General features: G+C 42.5%; 1 protein-coding gene and 1 long non-coding RNA gene across 2 annotated transcripts in view; one reads left to right on the top strand and one right to left on the bottom strand.

Moving 5' to 3' along the window:
• The window catches only part of zgc:86896 (uncharacterized protein LOC415190 homolog), an 82,652-nt gene that overhangs the window by 28,966 nt on the left and 25,960 nt on the right, over positions 1-27,726 (top strand). The window contains exons 6-7 of the mRNA XM_034165421.1: positions 7,363-7,438; positions 23,951-24,141. Of these exons, the coding sequence (XP_034021312.1) occupies positions 7,363-7,438; positions 23,951-24,141 (267 nt within the window). The remainder of the gene's footprint in view (positions 1-7,362; positions 7,439-23,950; positions 24,142-27,726) is intronic.
• LOC117505885 lies at positions 1,765-2,889 on the bottom strand. The gene is made up of 2 exons (XR_004559296.1): positions 2,294-2,889; positions 1,765-2,244 (listed from the first exon to the last, which is right to left on the bottom strand). It is a non-coding gene; the product is annotated as an uncharacterized LOC117505885 (long non-coding RNA).

The raw sequence follows: 27,726 nt of genomic DNA, 5'->3' as shown, positions 1-27,726 counted from the left end.
CAGGGGAGGTTGACGGTATTGGGTTGGAGCCTACCTCCTGTGTCCTACCTTAAGTTGTGCTGCTTCAGGTGAGGGGGGCAGTGTTGGGTTGGAGCCTATCCCCCGCGTCCTTCCTTAAGTCATACTGTATCAGGGGAGGTTGATGGTGTTGGGTTGGAGCCTACTTCCTGTGTTCTACCTTAAGTCGTGCTGCTTCAGGTGAGGGGGACAGTGTTGGGTTGGAGCCTATCCCCCGCATCCTTCCTTAAGTCATGCTGTTTCATGGGATGTTGACGGTGTTGGGTTGGAGCCTATCCCCCGCATCCTTCATTAAGTCATGCTGTTTCAGGGGAGGTTGATGGTGTCGGGTTGGAGCCTACCTGTTGTATGGTTGGGGGTGCCTGGCTGCCTTTGGTTTCTGTCTTCTGTTCTGTCTTTTGTTTTTCCTTCCAGGTGGTACGCATTTAGGACTGAGTGGCTGTGTGGCTGAGTTATCAGGACCTCACTCTGATCACCTGAGGCTGATCATGTGCAGCTCGTCAGGACTCACAGCTGTGGTGCATCTACACGGATTGGAGCATGGTGGCATTTAAGTCTGGAGTACACAGTGTGTATTTGCCAGAGACTCTACCTTGTGACCAGACGGGTGAGATCGTTGTCTTGAGAGCCATCTCATCATTATGGATGCAGAGAACGTCCAGGTTTGATGCCATGGTCTGTGAAAGAGGAGGGGGTGAGGTCTCACGCTCGTCAGCACACTTCCTGAGGTACGTTAGGTTTTGTGACTAACATTAGTACAGTCAGTAAATGTGGTGTCCCTCACACCTTATTATATTGAGCTGTTATGTTAGTCGTTTAATCAGCTTCCACTGCAGTTTGAGTATGTGAACAGGGTGTTCCATGCCTGCAGGGTGGGAAGCTGATTAGTAATTAAGCCAGGAAGTGTTTGCTGTTTATGTACACCTTTGAGTGGTCTCTCTGTGTGTGGAGTGTGGACTCACATGATGGTTTCTTCTTTCACAGACTCGGTTTGTCGCGGCCACCTGGGGGGTGTCGGCGGGGTCCTTGGGTCCGAACTGTTTCTGGCTCCGGACCGTTAGTGCTGCTGGGAGCACACCGGCATTCCACCACGCCAGACCGCGCACTTATTTGTTTGTATTATCACATCACTGTTATGTTATTAAAGTCAGTTATCCTTTGTACCGTGCTCTGCTTATTTCATACTGGGTCCTTCAAACGCTGGTCGGTTCTCCGTCCTGCGTCCGACACATAACACTACCCCTGTGTAAGACCTTAAGTCCTGCTGCTTCAGGGGATGTTGACGGTGTTGGGTTGGAGCCTACCCCCCATGTCCTTCCTTAAGTCATGCTGTTTCAGGGGAGGTTGACGGTGTTGGGTTGGAGCCTACCCCCGTGTCCTACCTTAAGTCATGCTGTTTCATGGGATGTTGACGGTGTTGGGTTGGAGCCTACCTCCTGTGTCCTACCTTAAGTCATGCTGTTTCAGGGGAGGTTGACTGTGTTGGGTTGGAGCCTACCCCCGTGTCCTTCCTTAAGTCACGCTGTTTCACAGGAGGTTGGCAGTGTTGGGTCGGATCCTACCCCCCGTGTCCGACCTTAAGTTATGCTGATTCAGGGGATGTTGATGGTGTTGGGTTGGAGCCTACTCCCCATGTCCTTCCTTAAGTCATGCTGTTTCAGGGGAGGTTGACTGTGTTGGGTTGGAGCCTACCTCCTGTGTCCTACCTTAAGTCATGCTGCTTCAGGTGAGGGTGACAGTGTTGGGTTGGAGCCTATCCCCTGCGTCCTTCCTTAAGTCATGCTGTTTCAGGGGATGTTGACGGTGTTGGGTTGGAGCCTACCTCCTGTGTCCTTCCTTAAGTCATGCTGTTTCAGGGGAGGTTGACTGTGTTGGGTTGGAGCCTACCTCCTGTGTCCTACCTTAAGTCATGCTGTTTCAGGGGAGGTTGACAGTGTTGGGTCGGATCCTACCCCCCGTGTCCGACCTTAAGTTATGCTGATTCAGGGGATGTTGATGGTGTTGGGTTGGAGCCTACTCCCCATGTCCTTCCTTAAGTCATGCTGTTTCAAGGGAGGTTGACTGTGTTGGGTTGGAGCCTACCTCCTGTGTCCTACCTTAACTCATGCTGCTTCAGGTGAGGGTGACAGTGTTGGGTTGGAGCCTATCCCCCGCATCCTTCCTTAAGTCATGCTGTTTCAGGGGATGTTGATGGTGTTGGGTTGGAGCCTACCTCCTGTGTCCTTCCTTAGGGGAGGTTGATGGTGTCAGGTTGGAGCCTACCCCCGTGTCCGACCTTAAGTCATGCTGCTTCAGGGGATGTTGATGGTGTTGGGTCAGAGCCTACCCCCCATGTCCTTCCTTAAGTCATGCTGTTTCAGGGGAGGTTGACGGTGTTGGGTTGGAGCCTACCCCCGTGTCCTTCCTTAAGTCATGGTGTTTCAGGGGAGGTTGACGGTGTTGGGTTGGAGCCTACCTCCTGTGTCCTACCTTAAGTCATGCTGCTTCATGGGATGTTGACGGTGTTGGGTTGGAGCCTACCCCCGTGTCCTTCCTTAAGTCATGCTGTTTCAGGGGAGGTTGATGGTGTTGGGTTGGAGCCTACCTCCCGTGTCCTACCTTAAGTCATGCTGCTTCATGGGATGTTGATGGTGTTGGGTTGGAGCCTATCTCCTTTGTCCTACCTTAAGTCATGCTGTTTCAGTGGATGTTGACGGCGTTGGGTTGGAGCCTACCTGCTGTGTTCTACCTTAAGTCATGCTGCTTCATGGGATGTTGACGGTGTTGGATTGGAGCCTACCCAGTGGTGGGCACAGATAACCAAAAAATTAACTTCAATAACAGATAATCAGATAACTGAAAAGTTATCTTTGATAAAGATAAACCGATGAACCACCCAAAAATGTATCGGAAGTTACAGATAACCGATAAATTCCAGTATTGTCTCTGGTACATTTGCAACTGCTAACAAGCTGAATTTGAGTTTGGAAGCATAAAAAGTGACTAAAGACCCAAACAATGAGTCAGCACTTCTATGTTTGAACATGCTGCCCCCTTCTGGAAGCTACACAGCTGCAGCCACAAAGCCAGCTCTCTACCCAATCACAATGCACTGGTCAGCTGGAGGTCTTGAAAAATAAAGGCATCCTGACTTATGGTTTTGTGTGAATACTGATAGAATAACTCCATTAATGTAAATTCTGTCATTTTTACAAAGTTAAAATATAACATATATCTTTTATTGTTGAATAATGCACTAATTCTGAAGTTTTGTAACAAACACAGACAGATTGCAAAGGATTCTGGGTAAAAGTGCCTCTGCTAAACACTGATTGGTTCAGTCATTCATTATGTAAAACCAACACGTTAATGTGACGTGTGTCATGTGTTGGTGTTTACAGATAAATGTGCTTTTGTAAAATATTCCATTTTTTATTTGTAAACACAGGCATTTTTATGGAGCCCTGGAAGTGTCATCGCTAAATATTTTGCATGTGGAGAGAATGAGCGCACGTTTTATTAGTGCCGTGCGCACGTTTGATGATGTTGTAAAACGTGCACTCAATATTGTCTTGACACATAAATGTTGGCTTTACACTGTGCGAGTTTTGGCCCTTTTTCAGATGATTTTTCATTCGTGTGAGAAATTTTTGGACCGCGTTTCAGGTTAATCGCGCGTCCTGCATCGTGTAGTGTACATGGAGTAACAAGCTGCGTTTAACATCTCACAACCACCTCCTGATCGCCGATCGTATGGTCGAATGAAAATCAAACCTGTTTGATATTACGAGGTCTGTTAGAAAAGTATCGGACCTTTTTATTTTTTGCAAAAACCATATGGATTTGAATCACGTGTGATTGCATCAGCCAAGCTTGAACCTTTGTGCGCATGCATGAGTTTTTTCACGCCTGTCAGTTGCGTCATTCGCCTGTGAGCAGGCTTTGTGTGGGCAGTGGTCCACTCCTCTCGTCTGACGGCGCGGAATTCCTCCGCACGTCTGTCTCAATGTGCCGAAAAAGTGCTGATGTCCACGTCTTCCGCAATTTCTGTGCTAGTCAGACGACGTCCCCGATCAACACAGTGTTCAGTTTAGAAATGAACGGCACATTCCACTGTTACAGGAGTTTTTGTCATGGAAAGAGGAGCGGAGGAATTCTGCGCATTGCGGTGGAGCCACATGGCGCAAAGCAACACCATGATGAAGCCTCACAGGACATGTTGGGGCATTTCCAGCTCATGCACAATTTCTCGGATAGTCACACGACTGAAAAGCCACCGAAAACCGTCTGAGCCATCTGAAAGCTGTCCTGTGAGTCCAACACGGAGGTGGTTTTGTGCCGCGCCATGAGCAGCATGGTGGCGCATCCCTCCACGCCTCTTTCCATGAAAAAAACTCCTGTAACAGTGGAATGTGCTGATGCTGAAAGTGCTGATGTCCACGCCTTCTGCCTTTTTTTGTGGAAGTCAGATGATGTCCCGGATCAACAAAGCCTTCACGTTGGAAATGATCTGGTTGTTTCAGCGGGGTTTCAGCCTGTCGATCGGCGCTCGGAGTGCGCCGGGCTCTCATACGCTGTGGGCGGTCTTTTAAACTGGCTGGAGCACTCCTTAATCTGTGTAATCCCCATAAAATCGTCGCTGAAGCCATATGAATTTTCCGAATGGTGTCCACCTGGAGGTCTCTCACAGTTTTCTGGAAAAATTTGATGCAGCAAAGCTCCAAATCTTCAGACATTTATTTGCAATAAAAATCCGACGAGAGGGGTGGACCACTGCTCACACAAAGCCTGCTCACAGGCGAATGACGCAACCGACAGGCGTGAAAAAACTCACGCATGCGCACAAAGGTTCAAGCTCGGCTGATGCAATCACACGTGATTCAAATCCATATGGTTTTGAATCACACGTGATTCAAATCCATATGGTTTTTGCAAAAAATAAAAAGGTCCGATACTTTTCTAACAGACCTCGTATTCTGTATCCTGCTCTTGAAAAGCTACAAGCATCCAACTGCTCGCACTGTGCTTGTGCAAACACCGCAGACCTGTCTTGTAATGTTTTTTGCTGTTGTTGTTGTTTTGTTTTTAAACTTAATTTGTAAAAAAAAAAAAAAAAAAAAAAAGCCATTTGCAAAGCCAAAAAGTTGATTTGACAACCATCTGATATAACCGGGGTCCAAATAAATAGAGCACTGCCATCTACTGGTGCCCAGACGCTTAGTACTTAGGGTGAATACTGCCATGAACACTACTGGCCAGTAGATGGCAGTAGAGGCCTTGAAAAATTGCCAAAACAAAATCCCAGATAATCCGTGTCTGCTACATTGATTTAAGATGCGTGGAATTTAACAAACGCAAATACAATAATGTCTATAAACCCAGAGAATATATTCACGAGAGTTTTAGGCACTAGAGTTTAATGCTGCTGTCCGTGGAACCTGAACAGAGTGTCTGAAATGCATTTGTCCTGCTCTGAACGTACTGAAATTACTCATAATGCACTGCTGGGCACAGCATGTGCTCACAAAACCTTAAAAATTAACACATTACTTTAAAACTAACACATATATCTGATGTTTTCACTTTATAAAACTTCAGGCATGACAGTAATTTTAAATAACTTGTCCAAAATTAGTTTAGTTAAATTTGAACGAGGTCTGTTAGAAACTATCCGACCTTTTTATTTTTTAAAAAAACTATATGGATTTGAATCATGTGCGCTTGCATCAGCCCAAGCTTGAACCTTCGTGCGCATGCGTGAGTTTTTTCACGCCTGTCGGTTGCGTCATTCGCCTGTGGGCCGGCTTGAGTGAGCACTGGTCCACCCCCCTCATCGGATTTTTATTGTCAGGGAAATGGCTGAACGATTGGAGCAACGCTGATCAAATTTTTCCAGAACACTGTGAGAGGACAGCCAGGTGGAACCATTCGGAAGATTCAGACGGCTTTCGGTGGCTTTTCAGTCGAGTGAGTATCTGAGAAAATGTGTAACAGCTGGGCATGTCACAACTTGTCCTGTGAGACTTCCAAGACAGACGTGCTTTTTGTTGTGCGCCATGAGCGGCTCAGTCCCGACACGCAAATTCCTCCGCACGTCTTTCATTACAAAATCTCCTGTAACAGTGGAATGTGCCGTAAAAGTGCTGATGTCCACCTCTTCCAGAGTTTCTCTGGTAGTCAGACGACGTCCCGGATCAACACAGCCTTCACTTTGGAAATGATCTGGTCATTTCAGCCTGTCGATGGCCGCTCGGAGCGCGGCGCGCCCTGCGCCGCTGTGGGCTGTCTTTAATCCGGTTGTAATGCTCCTTAATCTGTGTGACGCCCAGAGTATCTTCACTGAAAGCTGTCTGAATCTTCCGAATGGTTTCCACCTGACTGTCTCTCACAGTTTCTGGAAACATTTGATTCAGCGCTGCTCCAATCGTTCAGCCATTTCCCTGACAATGAAAATCCGATGAAGGGGGAGGACCAGTGCTCACTCAAAGCCTGCCCACAGGCAAATGACGCAACCGACAGGCGTGAAAAAACTCATGCATGCGCACGAAGGTTCAAGCTTGGCTGATGCAAGCGCACATGATTCAAATCCATATAGTTTTTAAAAAAAATAAAAAGGTCGGATAGTTTTCTAACAGACCTCGTAAGTTAAAAATGTATGCCTCTGGATGACTTAGGTGATATTGCCAGTGTATCAGTATGGTGTTAAACAAAATGAATTTTTTTTTTTGTGACCAGTTCTTCTTTGCCTGCAGTGGGTAGAGTGGTTTCTTCAGAAACTAGCACTCTTCTGTTTGTAGAGGATAGAACTACACATCTCTTAGGAAACTTTCAACAGGTAGGTCTCAACTGACTTTAAGTTTTAAAAATGTTTTGCTGTTGTTCAGCTTTGTTTACTACGTTATCGGTCTAAAAGTTATCGGACGACAATTCATCCGAAGATAATTAGTCCGATAATGGTTTTTAAAGTTATCTAAAAAGATAATCTGATAATGAAAACATTATCTTCGATAATTATCTGTTATCGGATTATCTGAAGTGTGCCCACCACTGAGCCTACCCCCAAGTCCTACCTTAAGTCATGCTGTTTCAGGGTAGGTTGATGGTGTTGGGTTGGAGCCTACCTCCTGCGACCCCATACTCAAAAAAAAAAAAAAAAAACAAGCTTTAAAGGTTATGTCAGGACTTGGATGTTGGAGGCCGTGGGGACGTAAAGGTGGCTTGGCCACCTGAGTCGTGATGTTCAGTGCAGATGTGCTTTGGTATATCTTCCATTGTAATGCTTGTATGAGTTTGGGTTTTATTTCACGTATCTCTCCAAATCTCCGAAAGAGGGTTTATGTTGCATGTTTCTCTCCGTGTCCTCAGGATAACCCAGGTGATCACTGAGTTCCTGCCATTGCTGAGCTTGCTGTATGTCAGCCCCACTGCAATTGTGCCGCCGGTAACTGTCAAGCTCTGTGTTGTGTGTCACTTCCAGTTTGAGTTTTGGTTTAAAACTACCATTTAGGAAACAAATTGCAAAATATAATAAATATGAGAAAGATAAGAGATGATTGGTCCGTATCTAATTGCCTTTCCTTAATTCCTTTCTCTTTCTTTCTTTTTCTCATTCCTGCTTTTGGATCTGTTTCCTTAAAAAAAAAAAATGTTTCCATAAAATTCCATCACACTGTTTTCACTCTTCTCAGAATGTAAACATTTTGTCCAGAAATCCTTCTGTCCAGTTTTCTGTCATTTTCAGCAATTAGCTGAATGAGATGGACCTGGTCTGCCAGTATGCAGACCTGGGTTTGAATCCCACCCGTGCTACCTGTCTGTGTCCTTGGGCAAGACACTTTATCTGCATGGTCTCAGTCCACCGAGCCATAAAAATGGGTACCAGCCTTGGCTGGGGAAGTAAATCTGAGGCATCATTATAAAGAGCATTGAGCATTTGAAACAATGATAAAACTGCAGTTCTTTCTTCTCCAGCCACAGTCATGAGTTCCTCCTGGGCAATCTTCCTGGGTCTGCCTAAGGTAATCTTCCCCAGTTGGATGTATCCAACACACCCTATCCCAATTAGATGCCCAGACCACCTGAAGCAGCTTATTTCTGTGTACCGTAATAAGCAGAGGTTCTGGCTCTGGTCTTTCTTCAGTTCAGTGCAATTTATTTTATTGGTACAGCACCAAATCACAACAGAATAGTCTCAAGGCGATTCACATGAGTAAGGTCTAACCTCTGGTGATAATGAGGAAGAAACCTTAAGCAGACCAAACTTTACAAACAAGAAACAGAAGAGTAACAAAAACTGAGTCCTTAACTGAAAATAAAGTAGAGTCCATCTTGGGTCTCTAACACATAGAGGTCCATGTCCAGCACCAGTGGGCTACAACACAGGACATCTGGTCAGTGGTGCAACAGGCATGGCATCCTGAGGTCAGCCCAGCGCACTGAGGTGCAGGACCAAGATCAGTCATTGTTGCTGTCAGTGCCTCAGACAGAAAGAAAAAGAGCAGAATCAATCAGCTGGAGATAACTGCACCTGCACCAGCAGTAAATCAACAGAGAAGCAGAGAGATTACTAAAGTGGTCACTGGCAGCTAGAACTGAGCTTCACTAACAGACCCAGAAGATGTAGTGAGGCTGAGACCTGTTCTACTGCTACTAACGTCAATTAAAAGGAGAGGAAGCATAGTTCAATACTAAGGCAGAGGGGCCTGATGGAATTCCAGGGAGGGCGGTCAAAGACTGCGCTCACCAACTGGCAGATATCTGTGGGACATTTTAATAGATCTCTGTCCAAAGCTACCGTACCGACTTGTTTCAAAATAGCCACCATCATTCCAGTGCCCAAGCAAAGCAACATCAGCACCCTGAATGACTACAGACCTGTGGCGCTTACTCCTGTTGTGGCTAAGTGCTTTGAGAGGCTGGTGATGAAGCATTTATAATCTGTCCTTCCCCCAAGTCTGGACCAGCACCAATATGCCTACAGGGCAAACAGATCTACAGTGGATGTTATCATCACGGCTCTGCACACAGCTTTAACACACCTCGACAATAAAGGGACAAGTGTGAGAGTGCTTTTAATAGATTACAGCTCTGCGTTCACCACTATTGTACCCAGTAAACTGGTCACAAAGCTCCTCAGCCTGGGCCTCAGCAATATTTTATGCACACAGGCAGTCAGACAGGAATCTATCCTCTAGTCTGTCTCTCAGTACCGGTGCACCACAAGGCTGTGTGCTAAGCCCGTTGCTTAATTCCATCTATACATGCGACTGCATCCCCACCCATCCCTCAAATACAATCATAAAATTTGCTGATGACACCACTGTCGTGCAACAGATCTTCAACGGCAATGAGACAGTCTACAGAGAAATGGACTGCATTTATATAGCACTTTTCCATCTGCATCAGATGCTCAAAGCGCTTTACAATAATGCCTCACATTCACCCCGATGTGAGGCTGCTGCCATAAAAGGTTCTCACTACACACCGGGAGCAACTAGGGGATTAAGGACCTTGCCCAAGGGCCTGTAAGAATATTAATGCCTCCACACGGGGCACCAATAATAATGTAACAATTTTAATGCCTCCACATGGGACACCAATAACAATGTAACGAATATGGGTTAAACCTCACCCGGAGGCACCAATAATAATGTATCAATCAATCAATCAATCAATCAATCAATCAATTTTTTTTTATATAGCGCCAAATCACAACAAACAGTTGCCCCAAGGCACTTTATACTGCAAGGCAAGGCCATACAACAATTATATAAAACCCCAACGGTCAAAACGACCCCCTGTGAGCAAGCACCTGGCTACAGTGGGAAGGAAAAACTCCCTTTTAACAGGAAGAAACCTCCAGCAGAACCAGGCTCAGGGAGGGGCAGTCTTCTGCTGGGACTGGTTGGGGCTGAGGGAGAGAACCAGGAAAAAAACATGCTCTGGAGGGGAGCAGAGATCAATCACTAATGATTAAATGCAGAGTGGTGCATACAAAGCAAAAAGAGAAAGAAACAGTGCATCATGGGAACCCCCCAGCAGTCTACGTCTATAGCAGCATAACTAAGGGATGGTTCAGGGTCACCTGATCCAGCCCTAACTATAAGCTTTAGCAAAAAGGAAGTTTTAAGCCTAATCTTAAAAGTAGAGAGGGTGTCTGTCTCCCTGATCTGAATTGGGAGCTGGTTCCACAGGAGAGGAGCCTGAAAGCTGAAGGCTCTGCCTCCCATTCTACTCTTACAAACCCTAGGAACTACAAGTAAGCCTGCAGTCTGAGAGCGAAGCGCTCTATTGGGGTGATATGGTACTACGAGGTCCCTAAGATAAGATGGGACCTGATTATTCAAAACCTTATAAGTAAGAAGAAGAATTTTAAATTCTATTCTAGAATTAACAGGAAGCCAATGAAGAGAGGCCAATATGGGTGAGATATGCTCTCTCCTTCTAGTCCCCGTCAGTACTCTAGCTGCAGCATTTTGAATTAACTGAAGGCTTTTTAGGGAACTTTTAGGACAACCTGATAATAATGAATTACAATAGTCCAGCCTAGAGGAAATAAATGCATGAATTAGTTTTTCAGCATCACTCTGAGACAAGACCTTTCTAATTTTAGAGATATTGCGTAAATGCAAAAAGCAGTCCTACATATTTGTTTAATATGCGCTTTGAATGACATATCCTGATCAAAAATGACTCCAAGATTTCTCACAGTATTACTAGAGGTCAGGGTAATGCCATCCAGAGTAAGGATCTGGTTAGACACCATGTTTCTAAGATTTGTGGGGCCAAGTACAATAACTTCAGTTTTATCTGAGTTTAAAAGCAGGAAATTAGAGGTCATCCATGTCTTTATGTCTGTAAGACAATCCTGCAGTTTAGCTAATTGGTGTGTGTCCTCTGGCTTCATGGATAGATAAAGCTGGGTATCATCTGCGTAACAATGAAAATTTAAGCAATACCGTCTAATAATACTGCCTAAGGGAAGCATGTATAAAGTGAATAAAATTGGTCCTAGCACAGAACCTTGTGGAACTCCATAATTAACTTTAGTCTGTGAAGAAGATTCCCCATTTACATGAACAAATTGTAATCTATTAGACAAATATGATTCAAACCACCGCAGCGCAGTGCCTTTAATACCTATGGCATGCTCTAATCTCTGTAATAAAATTTTATGGTCAACAGTATCAAAAGCAGCACTGAGGTCTAACAGAACAAGCACAGAGATGAGTCCACTGTCCGAGGCCATAAGAAGATCATTTGTAACCTTCACTAATGCTGTTTCTGTACTATGATGAATTCTAAAACCTGACTGAAACTCTTCAAATAGACCATTCCTCTGCAGATGATCAGTTAGCTGTTTTACAACTACCCTTTCAAGAATTTTTGAGAGAAAAGGAAGGTTGGAGATTGGCCTATAATTAGCTAAGATAGCTGGGTCAAGTGATGGCTTTTTAAGTAATGGTTTAATTACTGCCACCTTAAAAGCCTGTGGTACATAGCCAACTAACAAAGATAGATTGATCATATTTAAGATCGAAGCATTAAATAATGGTAGGGCTTCCTTGAGCAGCCTGGTAGGAATGGGGTCTAATAAACATGTTGATGGTTTGGATGAAGTAACTAATGAAAATAACTCAGACAGAACAATCGGAGAGAAAGAGTCTAACCAAATACCGGCATCACTGAAAGCAGCCAAAGATAACGATACGTCTTTGGGATGGTTATGAGTAATTTTTTTCTCTAATAGTTAAAATATTGTTAGCAAAGAAAGTCATGAAGTCATTACTAGTTAAAGTTAATGGAATACTCAGCTCAATAGAGCTCTGACTCTTTGTCAGCCTGGCTACAGTGCTGAAAAGAAACCTGGGGTTGTTCTTATTTTCTTCAATTAGTGATGAGTAGAAAGATGTCCTAGCTTTACGGAGGGCTTTTTTATAGAGCAACAGACTCTTTTTCCAGGCTAAGTGAAGATCTTCTAAATTAGTGAGACGCCATTTCCTCTCCAACTTACGGGTTATCTGCTTTAAGCTACGAGTTTGTGAGTTATACCACGGAGTCAGGCACTTCTGATTTAAAGCTCTCTTTTTCAGAGGAGCTACAGCATCCAAAGTTGTCTTCAATGAGGATGTAAAACTATTGACGAGATACTCTATCTCACTTACAGAGTTTAGGTAGCTACTCTGCACTGTGTTGGTATATGGCATTAGAGAACATAAAGAAGGAATCATATCCTTAAACCTAGTTACAGCGCTTTCTGAAAGACTTCTAGTGTAATGAAACTTATTCCCCACTGCTGGGTAGTCCATCAGAGTAAATGTAAATGTTATTAAGAAATGATCAGACAGAAGGGAGTTTTCAGGGAATACTGTTAAGTCTTCTATTTCCATACCATAAGTCAGAACAAGATCTAAGATATGATTAAAGTGGTGGGTGGACTCATTTACATTTTGAGCAAAGCCAATAGAGTCTAATAATAGATTAAATGCAGTGTTGAGGCTGTCATTCTCAGCATCTGTGTGGATGTTAAAATCGCCCACTATAATTATCTTATCTGAGCTAAGCACTAAGTCAGACAAAAGGTCTGAAAATTCACAGAGAAACTCACAGTAACGACCAGGTGGACGATAGATAATAACAAATAAAACTGGTTTTGGGACTTCCAATTTGGATGGACAAGACTAAGAGTCAAGCTTTCAAATGAATTAAAGCTCTGTCTGGGTTTTGATTAATTAATAAGCTGGAATGGAAGATTGCTGCTAATCCTCCGCCCGGCCCGTGCTACGAGCATTCTGACAGTTAGTGTGACTCGGGGGTGTTGACTCATTTAAACTAACATATTCATCCTGCTGTAACCAGGTTTCTGTAAGGCAGAATAAATCAATATGTTGATCAATTATTATATCATTTACCAACAGGGACTTAGAAGAGAGAGACCTAATGTTTAATAGACCACATTTAACTGTTTTAGTCTGTGGTGCAGTTGAAGGTGCTATATTATTTTTTCTTTTGAATTTTTATGCTTAAATAGATTTTTGCTGGTTATTGGTGGTCTGGGAGCAGGCACCGTCTCTACGGGGATGGGGTAATGAGGGGATGGCAGGGGGAGAGAAGCTGCAGAGAGGTGTGTAAGACTACAACTCTGCCATCCTGGTCCCAACCCTGGATAGTCACGGTTTGGAGGATTTAAGAAAATTGGCCAGATTTCTAGAAATGAGAGCTGCTCCATCCAAAGTGGGATGGATGCCGTCTCTCCTAACAAGACCAGGTTTTCCCCAGAAGCTTTGCCAATTATCAATGAAGCCCACCTCATTTTTTGGACACCACTCAGACAGCCAGCAATTCAAGGAGAACATGCGGCTAAACATGTCACTCCCGGTCCGATTGGGGAGGGGCCCAGAGAAAACTACAGAGTCCGACATTGTTTTTGCAAAGTTACACACCGATTTAATGTTAATTTTAGTGACCTCCGATTGGCGTAACTGAGTGTCATTACTGCCGACGTGAATTACAATCTTACCAAATTTACGCTTAGCCTTAGCCAGCAGTTTCAAATTTCCTTCAATGTCGCCTGCTCTGGCCCCCGGAAGACAATTGACTACGGTTGCTGGTGTCGCTAACTTCACATTTCTCAAAACAGAGTCGCCAATAACCAGAGTTTGTTCCTCAGCGGGTGTGTCGTCGAGTGGGGAAAAACGGTTAGAAATGTGAACGGGTTGGCGGTGTACACGGGGCTTCTGTTTAGGGCTACGCTTCCTCCTCACAGTCACCCAGTCAGCCTGCTTTCCCAGCTGCTCGGGATCTGCCAGGGGGGAACTAACTGCGGCTAAGCTACCTTGGTCCGCACCGACTACAGGGGCCTGGCTAGCTGTAGAATTTTCCACGGTGCGGAGCCGAGTCTCCAATTCGCCCAGCCTGGCCTCCAAAGCTACGAATAAGCTACACTTATTACAAGTACCGTTACTGCTAAAGGAGGCCGAGGAATAACTAAACATTTCACACCCAGAGCAGAAAAGTGCGGGAGAGACAGGAGAAGCCGCCATGCTAAACCGGCTAAGAGCTAGTAGCTGCGCTAAGCTAGCGGATTCCTAAAAACACACAAAGTGAATAATGTGTAAACAATTTAGAGGTGATTCAGCAGAAGGAGTGCTTTAGTTAAGGCACGTGAAGATTACACTGGGAAACAAATCATAATCTAGATAACTAGATCAATCTAACTGCGCAGATTAAACAGCTAACAGATACAGCAAAACACCGCTGTGCTCCGGAACAGGAAGTTATACAATACCGCAGTGAGAGCCAACCACCAGTGAAATGTCAAGTGCAATATCTGATTTGAACTATTTTAACTTTTTAGGTATATTTATTAAATGTTGGATTGATTTTTAGCTATTTAAGGGTTTTATTAAAGTTTGGTATTTTAAATGTCAACTGACCTTTAGTGGGACATGTGCAGTGTGGGATGAAGACAGTGTGGGATAAGTGCAATATGAGTTATGTCTGCTGGGGACAGTGCAATATGAGACATATGTCTGACTGGAATGGTGTAAGTTAGAGGTTCATCCCCCCCAATCTCCTGATGTTCTTAATATTTACTGAAGTATGTGTGTGTGTACGTAAGTTATGTGTGAAGATGGGCATTGTTTTTGAGGATGCACAAGCAAATTTTGTTGTGCTGGTTTACTGTGCAATGGCAATAAAGGTGATCCTGATTCTGATAACTGTTTTATCTCCACATGGAGATCATTCCACAAAACAGGTACATGATAAGAGAAGGCTCTGTGGCCTGCCGACTTTTTTAACCTTAACAAAGTAGTCCTGCACCCTGAGGCACCAAAAGGCATTATGGGAAACAAGCCTCCTCTGAAAGTTAGTAGAACTAAATTTGGCGTAAGTTAATTAGTCCGCTGATGGTGTTCAAAGTTAGCTGAAAAGCTAATCCGCTAATAAAGAGTTAGCTTCGCAAATTAGCGATTAGCGTAACTGTGCCCACCACTGCCCCTAATGCTGGACTGCGGTAAACCAGAAAATAGAACATTGCAGTAGTCCAGTCTAGAAGAGACAAACGCATGGATCAGGGTCTCAGCATCAGCCATAGACAGGATTGGACAAATCTTTGCTATATTCGCAGGTGGAAGAAAGCAGTCCTTGTAATATCTCTAAATGTGGAGGTCAACGTAGGATCAAAAATGACCCCAAGGTGATACCCCACCCCAAGGTCATACATCACTTTTCATAATGATGTATGACGCACGAGTCTAAGTTTAGCATTAGCTGGTCATATTGATGTCGATGTCTCACTGCACCAAGGACCAACATTTTTGGTCTCCTACAAATTTAAAAGTAAGAAATTGCTGGCCATCCAGCTTTTCACTGAAGGAAGACAATCGTCTGAAGTCTTGAGGTGTATGAGATTACCAGCAGTTATCAGCATGTACAGCTGCCTATCATCAGCATAGGAGTGAAAGGTAAACCCATAATGTCACAGTATGTGTCCAAGGGGTGCCATATAAAGGGAGAAAAGCAGAGGGCCTAAGACGGAATCCTGTTGTGGAACCCTGTATTTCATTGGAACAAGGTTTGAGGTGGTGTTATACACTACACAATGATAGTGACTGGTTAGGTAGGATGCCAACCATACAAGGACATTCCCAGTAATCCCAAAGTGATTCTCCAACCTATCGAGTAGTATATGATGTTCCACTGTGTCAAACGCAGCACTAAGAGTAGCAGAACTGTAGCACCCAGATTCAGTGGTGTCTGAATCCATTATAAGCAGAAGATCATTCACCACTTTAGTGAGAGTTGTCTCTGGAGAATGATATTTTCAAAATGCAGACTGCAAAGAGATTATTCTCAGTAAGGTAGTCCACAAACTGCCGTGAAACCACTTTTTCAAAAATTTTAGAACAAAATCTAGCTGATGTATCAGTGATGGCACCCACATCAGTAACATTGATTGCTAAATGGACTGCATTTACATGGCGCTTTTTCATCCACTGTAAAGCTCAAACTGCTCTACAATGATGCCTTGCATTCACCTATTCACACACCAGTGTCAGGGTGCTGCCATGCAAAGTACACACCGGGAGCAACTTGGGGATTAAAGGCCTTGCCCAAGGGTCCTTAGTGATTTTACGGTCAGGCTGGGGTTTGAACAGAGGATCTTCTGGTCTCAAGCCCAACACTTAACCGCTAGACCAATGTCAAACATTTTGTAATTGATCTTACCAGAAACACCAGGTTTGACCTGCCCATTTGCAAAGCACAGCACATATTGCACAACAAACAACGACTGATTACAGGCAAATAAATGTATGTTGTAGCAGTATTTCAGGGAGTGTGCTTAACTCGCTCACTCATCTTCAACTGCCTTACTCAACCTAAGGGTTGCAGGAGGCTGGAGCCTATCCCAGCAGTCATAGAGCATAAGACGAAGTTCACCCTGGGTAGGACGATAGTCTGTCACAGGGCCCACAACAGACAACAAACACATTCACACCTATGGACAATTTAAAAGTTTCCAGTCCATCTAACCTGCATGTCTTTGGATGTGGGAGGAAGCCGGAGCACCCAGAGGGAACCCACACAAACACAGGAAGAACTCCACACAGAAAGGCCACAGGTGGGAATTGATCCCACCTTCTTGCTGTGAGGCAACAATGCTAACCACTAAACAAATGTTTCTTTATAATTTCACTTTGCAGCTACTGAAGATAAATATCAATGTCTTTCATGACCTTCAGCAGAAGACCTCAACAAAAACACCACAATACAGCACTGTTGGTTCTTATGAGATAAAAAAACACTTTGTCCTTTATACTATACTATATTATATTACCTACTGCTATACTATATATATTATAATACACTATACTGTACTTTGTTATATTACACTATACTATACTATATTGAACTATACTGAATTATAATTACACTATACTATACTATACTATACTATATCACACTATACTATACTGTTATATTACACTATGCTATACTATGTTATACTATATTACACTATACTATATTATATTGCACTACGCTATACTATACTATGTTATGTTACACTATACTATACTATATTACACTATACCCTCATACCTTTACTCAGACCTTTGTCTGACTTAGTGCTTAGATAATTATAGTGGGCCAATTTTAATTCCACTAGATGCTGAGAATGACAGCCTCAACACTGCATTTAATCTATATTAGACTCAGTTGGCTTTGCTCAAAATGTAAATGAGTCCACCCACCACTTTAATCATACTTTAGATCTTGTTTTGACTTATGGTATGGAAATTGAAGACTTAACAGTATTCCCTGAAAACCCCCTTCTGTCTATCATTTCTTAATAACATTTACATTTACTTTAATGGACTACCCAGCAGTGGGGAATAAGTTTCATTACCGTAGACGTCTTTCAGAAAGCGCTGTACCTAGGTTTAAGGATATGATTCCTTCTTTGTTATGTTCTCCAATGCCATATACCAACACAGTGCAGAGTAGCTACCTAAACTCTGTGAGTGAGATAGATTATCTCGTCAATAGTTTTACATCCTCACTGAGCACACACTTTGGATGCTGTAGCTCCTCTGAAAAGAGAAGCCTTAAATCAGAAGTGCCTGACTCCGTGGTATAACTCACAAACTCGCAGCTTAAAGCAGTTAACCCGTAAGTTGGAGAGGGAAATGGCCCTGTCACTATTTAGCAGATCTTCACTTAGCCTGGAAAAAGAGTCTGTGGCTCTATAAAAAAAAAACCTCCGTAAAGCTAGGACGCTTACTATCAATCAATCAATCAATCACTTTTTTTTATATAGCGCAAATCCCAACAATAACAGTTGCCCCAAGGCGCTTTATATTGTAAGGCAAGGCCATACAACAATCATGAAAAACCCCAACGGTCAAAACGACCCCCTGTGAGCAAGCACTTGGCTACAGTTGGGAAGGAAAACTCCCTCCTTACTACTCATCACTAATTGAAGAAAATAAGAACAACCCCAGGTTTCTTTTCAGCACTGTGCCAGGCTGACAAAGAGTCAGAGCTCTATTGAGCCGAGTATTCCATTACTTTAACTAGTAATGACTTCATGACTTTCTTTGCTAATAAAATTTTAAACTATTAGCAGAAAACATTACTCATAACCATCCCAAAGACATATCGTTATCTTTGGCTGCTTTCAGTAATGCTGGTATTTGGTTAGACTCTTTCTCCTCCGATTGTTCTGTCTGAGTTATTTTCATTAGTAACTTCCTCCAAAACCATCAACCTGTCTATTAAACCCCATTCCTACCAGGGCTGCTCAAGGAAGCCCTCCATTAATTAATGCTTCAATCTTAAATATGATCAATCTATTCTTTATAGTTGGCTATGTACAACAGGCTTTTGAGGTGGCAGTAATTAAACCATTACTAAGCCCATCACTTGACCCAGGTATCTCAGCTAATTATAGGCCAATCTCCAACCTCCTTTTCTCTCAAAAATTCTTGAAAGGGTAGTTGTAAAACAGCTAACTTGATCATCTGCAGAGGAAATGGTCTATTTGAAGAGTTTCAGTCAGGTTTTAGAATTCATCATAGTACAGAAAGAAACAGCATTAGTGAAGGTTACAAATGATCTTCTTATGGCTTAGACAGTGGACTCATCTCTGTGCTTGTCCTGTTAGACCTCAGTGCTGCTTTTGATACTGCTGACCATAAAATTTTATTACAGAGATAGAGCATGCCATAGGTATTAAAGGCACTGCGCTGCGGTGGTTGAATCATATTTATCTAATAGATTACAATTTGTTCATGTAAATGGGGAGTCTTCTTCACAGACTAAGGTTAATTATGGAGTTCCACAAGGTTCTGTGCTAGGACCAATTTTATTCACTTTATACATGCTTCCCTTAGGCAGTATTATTAGACGGCATTGCTTAAATTTTCATTGTTACGCAGATGATACCCAGCTTTATCTATCCATGAAGCCAGAGGACACACACCAATTAGTTAAACTGCAGGATTGTCTTACAGACATAAAGACATGGATGACCTCTAATTTCCTGCTTTTAAATTCAGATAAAACTGAAGTTATTGTACTTGGTCCCACAAATCTTACAAACATGGTGTCTAACCAGATCCTTACTCTGGATGGCATTACCCTGACCTCTAGTAATACTGTGAGAAATCTTGGAGTCATTTTTGATCAAGATATGTCCTTCAATGCGCATATTAAACAAATATGTAGGACTGCTTTTTTGCATTTACGCAATATCTCTAAAATTAGAAAGGTCTTGTCTCAGAGTGATGCTGAAAAACTAATTCATGCATTATTTCCTCTAGGCTGGACTACTGTAATTCATTATTATCAGGTTGTCCTAAAAGTTCCCTGAAAAGCCTTCAGTTAATTCAAAATGCTGCAGCTAGAGTACTGACGGGACTAGAAGGAGAGAGCATATCTCACCCATATTGGCCTCTCTTCATTGGCTTCCTGTAATTCTAGAATAGAATTTAAAATTCTTCTTCTTACTTATAAGGTTTTGAATAATCAGGTCCCATCTTATCTTAGGGACCTCATAGTACCATATCACCCCAATAGAGCGCTTCACTCTCAGACTGCAGGCTTACTTGTAGTTCCTAGGGTTTGTAGGAGTAGAATGGGAGGCAGAGCCTTCAGCTTTCAGGCTCCTCTCCTGTGGAACCAGCTCCCAATTCAGATCAGGGAGACAGACACCCTCTCTACTTTAAGATTAGGCTTAAAACTTTCCTTTTTGCTAAAGCTTATAGTTAGGGCTGGATCAGGTGACCCTGAACCATCCCTTAGTTATGCTGCTATAGACGTAGACTGCTGGGGGGGTTCCCATGATGCACCTGTTTCTTTCTCTTTTTGCTCTGTATGCACCACTCTGCATTTAATCATTAGTGATTGATCTCTGCTCCCTCCACAGCATGTCTTTTTCCTGGTTCTCTCCCTCAGCCCCAACCAGTCCCAGCAGAAGACTGCCCCTCCCTGAGCCTGGTTCTGCTGGAGGTTTCTTCCTGTTAAAAGGGAGTTTTTTCCTTCCCACTGTAGCCAAGTGCTTGCTCACAGGGGGTCGTTTTGACCTTTGGGGTTTTTTACATAATTATTGTATGGCCTTGCCTTACAATATAAAGCGCCTTGGGGCAACTGTTGTTGTGATTTGGCGCTATATAAAAAAATTGATTGATTGATTGATATCACACTATACTATACTATGTTATACTATATTACACTATACTATACTATATTATATTACACTATACCATACTATGCTATATTATATTATACTATACTATACTATATTTCACTATACTATACTAAATTACACTTCACTTTGCTATATTACACTATACTACACTATATTGTATTATATCACACTATGCTATATTATACTACACTATACTATGTTATATTATATTACACTATACTATACTATATTACACTATACTATATTGTATTACGCCATACTATTCTGTTATATTTTATACTATAATATATTACACTATACCATACTATGCTATACTATATTACACTATACTATACTATGTTATATTACACTATACTATACTGCTATATTATATTACACTATACTATACCACATTATATCACACTATACTACACTATACTATACTATGCCACACTATACCATATTACACTATACTATACTATATTATGCTATACTATACTATATTATATTACACCATGCTATACTATACAATGATATATTATATTGCACTATACTATATTACACTATACTATACTATATTACACCATACTATATCATATTACACCATACTACACTATATTATATTACACTATACTATACTATGTTATACTATATTACACTATACTATACCATTCCATATTATAATATACTATACTATGTTATATCACACTATACTATACTATACTATACTATACTATACTATATTCCACTGAGTGGATCCTTGTCATTTGATTGGTGCTTTGTATGTCACATGACATGGATTATTCATCCTATTTGTGTTGCATTACATATAGAGTGTAGTTTGGGTTTATTTAGAGTGCAAATTTGGTTCCATACATTTGGTACCATTGTACTCTGCACACACACACACACACACACACACACACACACACACACACACACACACACACACACACACACACACACACACACACACACACACACACACACACACACACACGCACACAAAACAAATGTGCTGCGCTGTTTTTTTTTGTTTTTTTTTGGTAGTACCCTTGTGCACCAGCGCCTTCCCGCTTGTGTGATCGCGCCCCGCATGAACGCTCACACAAGCCAGGTGGCACTTAGCTTTAAAACAAATATGGCGGAGTTTGTTTTGCTGACGGAGGACAATTTGATGCACGGCATGGATGAATAATTCTTCATCGTCAGACTCTTATTTAAAGTTCGTGTTGGATTGTTGATGTCAAAGCAGCAGTGAAACACCAAAGATGGATTAATTTCTGACATTATTTTTTTTCGCTGCACTGAGGAAGCACCAAAATGTAAATCCTTTTTCTGTTGTTTGTAAATTAATATAAAATGACACAGATCTATTTTAGTCGTTATATAAAACAAATAATGAATGTTTTTACATTCTTTCAAAGGAACGAATATTTAATTCGGTGAAAGTTGGAACAAACCATTAAACTTGGCTTTGGCTCATTGAATGGTTTGTTCCAGCTTTCACCTCATGAAATATTTGTACCATTTAACTCATATACATTCATTATTTGTATACTATACTATATTATATTTAACCTAATGTCATCTCTTTGTGAAGCGATCTAAGAAATCTTGAGCAGTAAATGGAGAGCGACTTACAGGTGGTCGTCCATGAAAAAGTGCTGTCACTCAGGGAAACCAGTGAGTTGACCTTCCGTTCCGATGGCTGTTCTTTCTTCCCAAAGTGGTCCAGTAAAGTGTCCATAATCGGGGCAGTAACTTCCCTGACCCAGAGGGGACGATGAGTCCAGAGTTCACGATGACGAATAGTTAACAAGACAACCCACAATAACCCTGTGTCCCATAAGATAATCCTGAAGTTCAGAATTAGTCATACTGATTCCCCCAGAAGATCACCCCCCACTCTCTCTTAAAGTCAGCAGACACAATCTCAGTCAGAGAACAGATCAGACATCAACCAATCAGAATGATTACTGCACAGTAACATCAGACTCAACAAACTCACACATAAACTGCTAACATGCTGCTGTTCTTCACAAAATCACTCTCAGTTTGGTCTGGATGAGACCGAGTCCTTCTCCATCTGTAAGGTGACTGATAGACGCGAGAGGGAAAATACGTAAAGCAGAGAATCAGACAGAGAAAACTATGATAACGATGATTTAAGTTGGATTCAACGGACTCCACAGAATCAGTGTTTCAGTGGGAAGGCTGTTCCACACAAAAGGTGCACAATAACTAAGAGTTCTGCAACCTGCTGACTTCTTCTTTATCTTTGGAAGGCATAGTAATCGATTCATTTCAATTTATTTACATAGCACCAAATCACAACACAACTCACCCCAAGGTGACCTTAGAGGTGATGGTGAGTAGAGCATCCTTGGTTTAAACCACAGCTAGACTAGAAAATCACGAAGGACCCTTGGACAATGTTCTGAATTGCCAGTTGCTACCGATGTGCAGTTGAGCACCTTGCAAGGTGTGTGAGGGTGTGTGTGAATGCTAGGCATCAATGTAAAGTGCTTTGAACTTTTGATTCAGAATGAAAAGCGTGAGCAAGCATGTAGGTGAGCGTGGTAAGGAAAAACTCTCTCCAGTGTTTTTGAGGAAGAAGCCTCAAGCAGACCAGACTCAGAGGGACGACCGGCTGCTTAGGCCAAACAAACAAAACAAGAATCAGGTGAACAAAATACAGCAAAGAACTGACAAACATGCAAACAAAATGAATGTTCCTGAGATAGAGTCCAGGGGACAGTGTGACCCACAGTTCATCTCCACCGCGTCCCAACTTAACCCAGCCAACACACGGTCGGATAGTTCACTGAACAGCAGCTCCAATAAGATCGACAGAGCAGAAATCAATCAGCTGGAACACTCGTCCACAGAGACAGAGACAGAGGTTAGGACCCAAAATGCAGAGAGCCAAAATGAACAGAAAAAAAAAAAAAATCATTTTATTATGCAAACAATTTTCAGTTGATAAATATACAAATCCAAGGAGGACGACACTGGAGGATGGAGACGCCGACATGACTCAGAGGTGGGTGGAGTAAGTTCCAGAACCAGATAGTGTAAGATGACTGAACTAGAACCAGGACCAGGACCAGGAGCCTGTGACGGAGCTGACAGCAGACCAGAAAAAAGAGTGTCCAGTGAGTGTGAAGCGGCAGGACCAGGGTTTAAGTACAGGTGTGGCTGACTGCAGGCAGGTGTACAGAATCAGCACCTGGAGGAACAGGAAGGGAGGAGGAGCAGAGCAAACACCAAGGCAGCACAACAGTAACAGACAGGATGCTCAGACGTGAGCACCCTGAGACAGTCACAGGATGAGGTTTACAGTCCTCCAACTATTAGCAACATCATTTAAGAAGGAGGGGAAAGCAGTTCAGTCCAGCAACCCCCGAGACATACTGCTGAGACGCTGGACAACCACTTTTAAAACAGCATGTGCATAGCTGTTGTTCACCCACCTTCTACTTTTGTTTTTCTTTTAGTCTCTTTGTAAAATTTGATTATTTTGTTGGTGAAGGTTCTCAGTTGTGCTGGTAGGAAGTATCTCCAAGTTTATGTAGAAGCAGCTGGACTCCTAGTTTAGTCTTCAACCCAGTAACCCAGAGGTAACCCAGAGATGAAACTTTAGTTGCCTTGCGGCCCTCTGTGGCTATCAGACAGCCTGTTAGAGCTTTGAGGCTGCTGAACGTCTGGCTGTTAATGAACATTAATCTGCTGATTATAATCCCTCCCCTTCTCTCCCAGGGTCATGACTGCTGCCCCTACCTGTTCACTTATAACGGCCCCAGTGCTCTGGAGTTTGGGAAGAAGTTGGACATTCCCAAACAGACAAGCAAGATCAGCGTGACAGCCATGCAACACTTCCGTAACCTGGACAAGAAGGCCACCGAGGAGGACAGCAACGAGCTGCTCACTCTGCACCAAAACAGCATCACGTAAGAGCCGCCACCGCTTCGCTTCCTGCACCATCACGTTTCACGCTCATAGGGTCAGAGAATAACTCAAAAGCAAGAAATTTGATGTCTAATGGGCCTTTCACACTGAATACGTCAGATGCAGCAAATGCGTCAAAAATCGGTCTAAAAAGCATTATTTTCAATGAGACGCGTTGTGTTTTAGATGCGTCAGATGCATCGCGTCAAAAGCCGAGCTAAACCGACGGCAGGCTGACGGAGTCAAAGTTCAATCCAATCCAACTTTCAATGCTCTGAGCCGTGACGTACCTTCACGCTGTCCAATAGGAATGACGCGTTGGGCCAAAACACGGAAGATGGGTGGCAGAAACCACTGATCTGTACAAAATGGATCAGTGTTAAAAAAAAAAAAAATGGATCGGCATTGAAACCACTGATCTGTACAAAACAGAAACGTGTCACAGGACTGCTCATTTATAGAGCAGTTTTCTGAAGAAAAATCCTTGGAAATGTTTTTTGTTGTTGTTTGTTACCTCAGAATTTCTGATTACTGTTTAAAAAATTTAGAACACTTGTAATTAAAATAGTTAAATAAATCAATAAATGGTTCTTTAGAAACCTTTCATCTGTAAATTAAAACCACCTTTGATTTCAGATTAGAGCATTTCTTGTTTAACATAAGGAACCACAGACATTTATTTTTAGACAAAATAACATGGAAATTTGTAACTTTTTTTTAAGTCTGGTAGATTATTTATATCTCATTTCAACCATAAACAGACACTGTAAATAAATACAAATGTTTATTATAAATGCAACAGGAAATAATTTAACAATGACTGCAGTGTGATTGTAAAGTAGGATTTCTGTGACATAAACCTCATGATGAATTTTTTTTTAATGGTCATTTCATCTTGTAATTTCGTCAAAACATGTAATTGCCTTTAATATTATCAGGACAGAGTCATTTCTAAAATATGAATTTGAGCACAATAAGTGGAGAGCTTCTACCTGTGCAAATGTCTTTTGACTTTGATTTTGTGGACATTTTTAATGATCCGTTCATTTATTGTTAAAATATAAAATGAAACAGCTTTTTAAAAAATAATAAAATAGTTGCTGTTGAAAGAGCCTTTTATTTAGAAGCAGGTGATGTTCTGCTGGATTCTCTGGACCAGATGAAGGTCTCTTCTGCAGCTTTGAACTCTGGTGGTGTTGCTGAAGACACTTTTGTCCTATTTTGAAGAGCAGAGATGTTTTCTTTCGACTGGACTTCGTGGTGTTCAGCTCATCAATGGAAGTTTGGTTGTCTGCACAGCAAATGTTCCTGATTGGGACAAATAAAAATATTTCTTTAAATATAAAGAAACACTAAACAGTTTATATATAAAAAAGGAAGAAAAAAAATGGGAAAAAAAAAACGATGGAAAAAACGCCAGAAAAAATCAGTTATTTAAAGTTGAGCTTTTGTGGTCTCTGAAAAAAACTGTAGCTTTATTTGGTAAAAATAAAAAAAACTGAACCATTTAGAAATTAAAGCGTTCACTCAGATCAACTGTGCTAAAAGGCTAAGCTAACGTTAGCCGATCATTAAACCTTCACAGCAGTTCAGCAAACGTCACTTTTTATTCTCACCTCAATAAAGCTGCAGAACTAAACTCCGCTGGTCAAACTGGGACTTCACATATATCCAAAAAGTGGGAGATTTCAGACTCAGTGGGTTTACTCCATCACCCCGGCTGCCTGCCTCGCTCTGCCCAGTGATGATGCCCCAAATCCCAGCTTCTCCGTGCGGGTTGGCCCGCTGTCGTTGTTCGATCGATATCCCACCAAGTCGTCAGTCCTCCCTCGGTCGGCGTCACTCCGAAAAGTAGCTGAAAAAAAAGCTTCGCCCAGCAGGGTGATGGGAGAATCATTCTACTGCTGTTTTTTAAAGCTTTTTTGTGGTTCAGGCGACGCAAATTCAAGATGGTGATCGCTGAACTTTTTTCAGGTTGTGAAACAGCCAGAGTGTGACATAGCAACCCCCCCCCCCCTTTTTTTTTTTTTTTGCTGCTTCCAAAGAGACGCGTCTGACGTCATGCGTCGGATCCGTCTGAGGCGTTTTCTGATGGATTCCGACACGTTGATGGATTGGCCTGACGTATTCAGTGTGAAAGGCCCATTAGGAACAAAAGGCAGCGTCTGAACATGACTGGTTCTCAAAATGCCTACTGACAAGGGTTTTGACATTAATATCCAGAATCCCAGGATTCACACCACTGCAGCCAGGTTCAGATCAAACAGGGGTATAATCTGTTTGGATGGTAAGAGTCACAGAAACTACACTTACTAAAGCAAAGAACCCAGATGGAATCCAGCTGTAAATGAGTACTGACACTGACTGGGAAGAGACCTGGATTGGACTCACACCCTCTCCAGGTGGAGTTGTGGACTCCCATCTGCTTCCCACTACTGTTTTTGGCATGATGGGCCATCATTATAACATCATATTTAGATTTTCTATTGTGAAATTTGGGGTGCCACAACATTCTGTTCTGGACCCGCTCTTTTTCTCACTCAACACAGCATTTTTGGGTCATATTTTTCAGTTATGTAATTATGTCTGACTGTTATGCTGATGACACACAGGTTTATATTCTGGAGCCTCATTTGCAAATTATGTGTGCAGCAAAAAAAAAAAACACACCTACATAAAGTGGCACGTGAGGTACAATGTGCCATTCTTACAGCATGACACAAGACCAAAAGTGATGATTGACAGCATGTACAAACATATAGATCTAAGTTTAAAAAAAGACTACAAAAGAAGCTGGATTACTGAACATTCTTTGAGGAATCAAACAGAAAAGGGAGCTGGCCAGCAGCTACAAGAGTCAGTGATGACCTGTTACACTTTTTGTTAAGTGATCAGAATGATGTACATTTGAATGTGTTTTTTTGTGAGATCCAGTTGTTTACCGCTGCAAAATGAAAGGGGACGGCACGGTGGATTAGTGGTTAGCACTGTTGCCTCACAGCAAGAAGGTCATGGGTTTGATTCCCACCTGTGTCCTTTCTGTGTGGAGTTTGCGTGTTCTCCTCATGTTTGTGTGGGTTCCCTCCCTGTGCTCCGGCTTCCTCCAACATTTAAAGACATGCAGGTTAGATGGACTTTGTCTATATGTGTCCCTGTGACAGACTTGGCGTCCTGTCCAGGACGAACCCCGCCTCGCGCCCTATAGCTGCTGGGATAGGCTGTAGCCCCCCGTGACCCTTAATCGGAGTAAGTAGGTGAAGATGAGAGAGTGAGTGAACAAAATGAAAGGAATGACAGCTAAAAACTGTGCAAGCTTTTGGAATATGAGCAAAATGAAATTGCTGGATTTTAACTGATAATTACTGTTGGAAAAATGTTGGAGACAGGAGAGGTAGCGAAGTGTCGTCCCCACAAATGTTTGATAGATTACATACAGACAGTGTTATATTTGCCTGCAGCCAGTTCACCCTTTTAGACAGACTGGGACCAGGACCGCCTGACTGGGAACAGGACCACCTGATTAGTACCGGGACCACAGACTGGGACTGGGACCACCTGACTGGAACCGGGACTACTGACTGGGAACA

This window comes from Thalassophryne amazonica, unplaced genomic scaffold (genome assembly GCF_902500255.1).
Source record: "Thalassophryne amazonica unplaced genomic scaffold, fThaAma1.1, whole genome shotgun sequence".
Classification (NCBI taxonomy): domain Eukaryota; kingdom Metazoa; phylum Chordata; class Actinopteri; order Batrachoidiformes; family Batrachoididae; genus Thalassophryne; species Thalassophryne amazonica.
The sequence above is the reverse complement of the archived record's forward strand: the minus strand, read 5'-3'. Positions and strand labels throughout refer to the sequence as shown.